The 7,655-nt window shown below is 48.7% G+C and overlaps 1 protein-coding gene across 1 annotated transcript in view; it reads right to left on the bottom strand.

Moving 5' to 3' along the window:
- Positions 1 to 140: 140 nt before the first annotated feature.
- Positions 141 to 7,655, bottom strand: part of SCAPER (S-phase cyclin A-associated protein in the ER) — a 149,143-nt gene continuing 141,628 nt past the window's right edge. Inside the window, exons 29-31 of the mRNA XM_015566174.1 lie at positions 4,888 to 5,079; positions 2,748 to 2,799; positions 141 to 577 (exon numbers count right to left, since the gene is read on the bottom strand). Of these exons, the coding sequence (XP_015421660.1) occupies positions 483 to 577; positions 2,748 to 2,799; positions 4,888 to 5,079 (339 nt within the window). The 3' untranslated portion in view covers positions 141 to 482. The remainder of the gene's footprint in view (positions 578 to 2,747; positions 2,800 to 4,887; positions 5,080 to 7,655) is intronic.

Below are 7,655 nucleotides of genomic sequence, written 5' to 3'. Positions count from 1 at the left end.
CTCACCCTGGTGGCCCCGGAATGCACGCCAGTCCCCGCAGGAGGGCGGGTCGGGCGGGTGACCTGCGAGGCTTGACTAAGATGCTTCAAGGGCCGGAGGGAGCATTTCCTTTCCAATCTGAATTGTCTTAAGAAAAGTCACCATGACAAACAGAATAAGTTATTTTATTACAAGAAGTAAACAGACTGGCTAATTCTGTGCCTAATTTCACCCATATTACAAATGCAAAGGATATATTATCAGATGGAAGTTACCAAAATGCAAACTGTTGTGCATAAATGAAATAAACTCACCTTACAGTTAGCAAGTACAACATGACGTGTCTACAGCCATTATAAATAGTTCACAGTATGTACCATATCTACATGGGGGGGTATAAACATGTGAGAAAGGGTTTCTTAAGGAACAGTTAGAACGTTTGAACAATTTATATTACTAATGAGGGTACTCAAATATAGAACCAACCAAAACATTCTTTACTTTTATTTTTTTAAGAAAAACTGTCGAGCTTCCTCCCAGGCCTGCTGAGGAAATCTGTTAGCCAGCTCAAGGTAGTCTTGGGATCCAAGGCATTTTCCTGAGAGAAAAATGGAAAAGAATGAAATGTAAAAGTTAAATTCTATGAAGTTTAAGAAATTAAAATTATTTTGATATCTGAGTACAAAATGGAGACATAAACTTCAGATAAACTATGACACAATTTATGCAAACAAGGTAATTGATCTACCTATAGTATAAAATATACAATATATTTGAGTCACAATCTATTTTATGCTTCTAATGTATTTAGACATTAACCCCTATGTAAAACATTGTGAAAAAATTTCTTTTGGATTCCAGACTAGGAAAATAGGGTAAAATAAGTATAGTAACAAAATAAAACGACAATCATCATCTGTCCTTAAATTAGACTTGGAAGGGTAAATATGTATGTAAACTTGACATATTTTCTAAAACCGTCCATTTGGCTGAACACTTTGAGTGATGGTCACCTAGGTAACCGTGGGGACGGTTAGGGGTGTAAGAACAGCAGCCACTCGCACAGGGGGCGCCGAGCAGCGAGCCCTGGCCCAGGCGTGTGCTGCAGGGCTGCTCACACTTAGGGGTGCACATGGGCATCCAGCTCCAATGACCTGAAATGTTTTCCGGGGACAACGGAGAGCTCCCCTGAAGGGAACAGGTCTCCAGGGACACCTTGGCGGGGTGTCACCACGGAGCGTGGTGACTGACCAAGGCCCAGACGGTCTCGTTTGCTCACGGTCGTGCGGGTTAAAGCACCGAGGGGGGACAGCGTGCGAGTCCGAGAAGAGGTCCGGGGAAGGAAGAGGTGGAGAGTCCACAGCCTCAGCCCTCCAGGCAGGCAGACACGCCCAACGGTGACTCATCCGGTCAGGAGGGGCCTCTGCACTGCTCACTGCAGAGAAGCTGCTGTCCAGGCACCAGGGCAGGCCCCGGATTCCTGTGGCGTTTTCACATCTTCACAGACTTAAACGTTCTCTCGTCGGAAACAGTAACTATCGACGCTGACGTTCCCCAGGAGCCCCCAGAGCTTTCCTCTTCAGGCTGCGGCTGAGGCAGGGCGGGACCGAACTGCAGGCCTCGCTTAGACAGATGGGACCGACTGCGAGGCTGCCTTTAACTTCTAAAAGGGGCACAGCTTTCTGTTGACTCATCCGAGTCACTAAAACATGACGTTTTTCATGATATTGTTACAAGCTTATATTTTTATCTTTGTACTTTTCAACACTCGCCCAGTGTGTGTGTGTGTGTGTGTGTGTGTGTGTGTGTGTAACAATCCAAGATGACCCCCCACTGCCGCCTGCCCCCCAGTAAGGACTGCTCAGTGGGTGCCCCAGGCGTCCTGCTGGAGGGGCCCCTGACTGGCCACTTTAAAGGCTATCAGACTAACGGGAGAACTAGGGTCTCAGTCAGAGCCACCCGCACGCCTCAGTTACTGTCTAGGAGGCAGAATGTTGTAAACAGTAAAGATGCTCTTTCAAACTCGACATCTCCAGTTCGATCTCGGGAAACTCCTCAGCAGGGAAACGACAGGGAAAAACCCTTGTAATCTGATGGTCTTTTCTCCATGGAGAACAATTTTACATTTCTTATTTCAACTAAAAAAAGTCAAGTACTTGAATTTAGGGCCAATATGGGTTACTGTCACTAATAATTTTATTCTGAACGTGTATAGGGGACCAAACCTACGTGATTTCAGTATTTATGTGAGTAACATAGGCCAATATTAATGATCCGATTGTCTCCTGTATTACTAATTTACTAATTATTCACCATTTATTCTCTCTTGCATGAGATGGGTATAAATTTCACAAAGATATTTTTGTGCTTTTCTTTCTGTATATTCTTTTTATTTTATTTTTTTATTGAGTTTTAGAGAGATTGGAAAAAGGAGGGAGAGAGAGAAACATTGACAGGCTGCCCCCTGCATCTGCTCTGACTGGGGATCCAACCTGCACCTGGGTCTGTGCCCTGTCGGGAAGGAGCCGGCCACCTTCTGGCACACGGGATGGCGCCACCCAACCGAGCCACACGGCCAGGGCTCTGTATGTTCTGACACATTCATGCTGATGACAACATTGATTTTTTATTGACTGAAATACGCTTGGTATCTGAATCTCAAATATTTTAGGCAAAGTAAGCAATGATTTCTCCAAGGGTCCCGAAAGGTGAAGTAAGAAACATGTCCATTCACTAACAAACACGACATTCAATCTTAAGAGACATACCTTTGGGCTGGTACGGCTGGTGAGCTGCCTGACCGTGATTCTGTGCAAAGTCCTGTCAAGATGAGAAGAGCGTTTTTATACCAAACCCACAAGCAGAGAACCTCACTGAGCGCGGCTTTAAAGCTGCTGGATTCAGAGACGATTTTTGCACGAATATTTTGGAGCCCAAATATCAAAGCTGAAGAGACTGATGCTATGCCTTTCATGTTCCTGAAACTTTAAGTTAAACAGCGATGACTCTCAGATTCCGCTCGACTGTCACAGGGCTAGGTTGCTGCTACTGCGGAAACGACAATTTGACTTTATATCCAACAAACTGAACGCTTCAGTCACATTTACTGTCTTAAACAGATTATTAACATGTTTTTAAAACACAACTATTAAAGCTCTTATGTATTCTGCAGCTAAATTTTAAAGTCTGCTAATTTACTTTCACATGGAAAATGAAGAATATACAAAATTTCAGAAACTACCAGCTCCTACCTTTAATATCATTTTCTAGTGATTATTATTTATCTCAAACACAGGGACCTTGCAGAACCATTTGATAAGCTAAAATCTAATATATATTAATTCCCTTCACAATTATTTATAGAAAAAAAATTACTTGATTTAAGTCCAACATTTTACCTCAAATACGCATTGTAAGATATTTGTGTAGCATTTACAGAATTTGTGTTAAAGTATATGTGAAATGTGTTAAATTTATATTCACTTACATTTGAATGTGTGTTGAATGTAATAGAGCAGATTTAGAACTAGTTTGAGATGAACACCAGATGAAAACAAGTTATGTATATATCTGTATATATGTGTATATATACATACACACATACACATACACATACACACATATACACACACACATATATGTTTACTACTTTAGATTCTGATATCATTTGTGCCTTTACAAATTGTTTCCCAAGCAGCTGGAGATGTAACGGACTAAGGTGAGACAGACACAAATTTGCTCTTTGCTCAGCCATCACTGTGTTGTTCGGGCCAAAGCTGCACCCACGGCCCTGGCAGCCCAACCCCTCCTGCCCCACTCTCCTCCTCAGCATTCACGCTAGTGGACAAGCTGTCTGTTTTCTGTCTGACTCCCCGCCTGAACGGAAAGTCTATGGGGCAGGTTTTCTGTTTCATTCCTGGCTGCGATGCCAGTGCCCAGAGCAGGGTGTGACCTGGAGGGACCACAAAGTACCGAATGGAAGAAGGAAAAGGAGGAACCATCTGCGTCTAAGATCACTGTCTTAAATGTAATTTCTATTGAATTCAAATCCTAACTCTTGCTATGATGGTTACAGAAGACTTTATTAAGACTTTGATTTAACCATATGACACTTCATGAAATTTGTACCTGACCTGTAGATTTGAATATCTTTGAAAACTTTTTCAGAAAATGAAACCCAGGCTCAAACAAAACACCTAAGCTGAAAATAAAGGATTTCTAAACATAATTGACCCAGCTGTGTTATATTTGAAAGAAAATGGAATGTTTTCAGGAAATAATGATCGACGACGACAGGAGAAAACCACCAGTTCGCTAGGAACACACATTAAAGAACAGCCAACTGGGCTGTTGTCCTGCCAGCGACCGAGTTAGTGTCGATGTGGAAACACTGCTTTGCTTAGTACGGCAGCGATTACAGACTCACTCAACCAGAAACACAGGGGGCCGTTCTTAAACGTTGTCGATTTTTCTAAAGGCAATATAACAGGTTTTTGTTATACACACAGATGTGTGTGTGTGTGTGTGTGTGTGTGTATGAAGAGTATTTATTTAAACATTTACCAATACACTGAAGTCCTAATGATCTTCCCTCAGCAATCATTCCCTGTCCCTCACAGCCAGACTAAATGTGAGATGAATGGACGTTAAAGCCTTCGCGAAGCCTGGCCGTCCTTCGGAAACATCGTGGTGTGGGCTTACCGTTGCATCACTTGCCCTTTCCTTGAAATCCTCCAGTAGAAACTACACAAACTCAACCCCCCTCTCACCACCCGACATCTTGCGAATCATTTCCAAGCACAGAGGCAGGCGAGCGCCCTAGAAGGCGGGCGGCTGGCACCTGCCCCCCCCAGACAGCGGACGGCGGACAGCGCACAGCGGACAGCCAAGGCCGGCCGCACGGGGTACCTGGATGAAGGCAGCCAGCAGGACGCAGCTCATCTCCTGCTCCAGGATCACCTTGTTCTGGCCGTTGTTGTAACAAGCGGCGATGAGCGACGGGAACAGCACCTTGACCAGCCGGGGGTCGCTGAAGTACCGGAAGGGCAGCTGGCACAGCTGCTGCAGCACCGTGGGGTGGCGGCCGGACTGCACGATGACCTGGGACAGAGGAGCAACCCGGTCAACTGCCAGCCGCCGGCGGCCCGCCCCCTTTCCATGGGCAAGTGCCGGAAGAACCCCGAGGACACGCGGAAGGAGCAAAAGACTCCCACTCCTCACTGACCTGAATTTAAGTGACACAGGAAAGGAGCAGACAAGAACCCACCTCCTAACTCGAGGAAAGGATTCCAGAAGTTCTGCAGCCATTGACGTTACTAGAATCGTGATGACGGTCCAGCAGCCGTGGACCAGGACACGCAGCTATAACCACGCACACCCGCCCACCCTCCCCTCCCCGGCAAAAGCAGAACAGCCAATTCCCTTAGACCCGCACACAGCCCCCTCCCCAGGCAGACGCCCTCTGGCAGCCCTGCCCACTGCAGTCCCTGATCCGCTCACAGAACACATGAACGCAGGTAAGTCTATTCCGTGTGCAGCCCAGCCCTGGAAGAAGAGGGGATTGTAGGGGAACGAGCAGCTTCGGCCCAGGCTCCCAAGGTCCCTCCTCCCACCCGTCCTCCTTATCTGTTTCCATAGGTGCAGCGGAGACGAAGAGGAGAATTGTTTAGAGAAACGCGGCCGTGGCCGTGCAGCAGGCGGGGCTGCCGGCTGTGCACATGCAGTTAATGGGCTTGTAGGGAGCCTCCTCACTCACCCCCGGGGCCGTCACGATAAACTCAGAAATGTCCACACCAGGTCTGTTTCAAGTAACCTCGGTGGACAGTTCTCAGAGAAGGGCAGGGACACGGTAACGCCGAGGCCAGGACCGTAAATTGTACTTGGAGAGACACCGTTTTACAGGTACACCCCCAGACAGGACTGCCTTCAGATTAAAACCAGAGGGAAAGCACGCCACGGCAGAGGCAGGAGAAACATAAATTACAGGGATTTACAAGTTTTCAAAGCACTTTTAACAATACCTTAAGAACACACGCTCAGATGGTAAAGCAGCCGGGTTTAAGAAGAAAATCAACAAAGTAATAGTTCACATATTTCAGTCCAATAGCTAAAATGACATCAAAAACCTTTAGAGAATGCTGATAGGGACTTGTTAATACCTTCAAATCCATCAGGAATTTTAAAGACGCGCAGCGTGACCATTCAGCACATGGCTGTGTGCTGCCGTGCCCGCCGCTGGCTGAGAAAACGTGTCCCATCGTCCGCTTTACTGAGAAAGCGTTTACCTGCACCTTTATTCTAATCATTAGATACAAGTCCAGGGCACAGCCAAACGGTCCCGCCTTAGAGTTCACAACGATCGCGTTATGAGAAGTCTCTCCCCTTTCGCTTCTTCTGTGGAACCTCACTGTTGAAATGCTATCAGCAGACACCCCACTGGCCAGTCTGGCTGGCACAGGCACAATGACAAAGACGACAACACCGGGGTCTTGGTAAACGAGACAGAACAGGGGTGCCCGGCGGGACCCCTCCCCCTAGGCCCCTGCCCCCCGCTGAGGTGGGCAGAGCCCTCGGGGCCTGTCAGACCCCCAGGAACAGGCAGAGCTGCCCGTGGAGGAGGCGTTTACAGGTCACAGTGCTGTGAGGTGACCTGCCAGCGGCCACGACTTTTAAGCCTCTTGTCGGTGAAGACACTAATGGACGCAGGCAGGTACCTGGGGGTGAGGAGTTCTACCCACAGGACCACCCAGGACAGACCACCTGGCACAGGCTAGGGTGCACGAGGGGTGGTGAGAGCCGCACCCCGGCTTGGCTGTGAGCCAGAGCAGGACATCTGGTCAGTACTGCCCTTCGAACCACATGCCACACATTGTGGGCAGCCAGGGTTTGCAGCACGGAGACGCAGGCAAGACCACCGCTGGGCGAGTCAGGTGGGCTGGTGGCATCAGCAAGCGGAACCGTTGGCGGGTTTGGGCTGAGCGCTCCCTTAGGGGTAGGAACCAAGACTGGGATGCCAACAGCCCGACCTGGATGCTCAGGACTTTGGGCACCAGGAGAGAGTTGGCCGAGAGGCTCTGGACAGATTGCGGGGTGAGGGGGGGCTCCGTCTTATTCTGTCCAGTCCCTCCTCCCAGGCCACAGGTGGTCACACCCCTTGGATCGCCGAGGCGTTCCCAAGGCAGGAGAGAGTCAACAGAGAGGCGCCCCGCGGCATGGAAGTTGCTGAATGAAAGGAATGTACACAGTCGGGGAAGCTCAGTTTACAATACGCTGTTTCTCTCTGCATTCCCGACAGAGCTGGCACTAAATCGGTGGCTGCTGGTCTGTCACCTTTGTCTACAAAGGTGGGCACTACCCTGGGCCTGGCCACTGCCCTCCCTCAGGGCACGCAGGCCGACGCCAGCCACAGGGCTTCTCACAGAGCTCCTGCCGCGGCCGGGAGGGGCCTGGGCGGCAGACAGGGACCAAGAACGGCCCGCCACACCGAGAGACCGCCTCAAACCCGTCGGCCCCTCTGCTGGTCGTGTGATCCTGGGCAAGGGCCCCAGTGCTCTGGTTTGAAGGTGGAGAACTCCTTCAGAAGTAAACTTTTTAGTGACGTATACAAACCATTCCAACTGGTGTGCCAGTGTTTCTTGCCACGTGCAAAACCTGACTGTTCAGGCAGGGCACCGACC

This window comes from Myotis davidii, unplaced genomic scaffold (assembly GCF_000327345.1).
Source record: "Myotis davidii unplaced genomic scaffold, ASM32734v1 scaffold1622, whole genome shotgun sequence".
Taxonomy (NCBI): domain Eukaryota; kingdom Metazoa; phylum Chordata; class Mammalia; order Chiroptera; family Vespertilionidae; genus Myotis; species Myotis davidii.
Note: the sequence above shows the minus strand (reverse complement) of the source record. Positions and strands in the feature narration are given on the sequence as shown.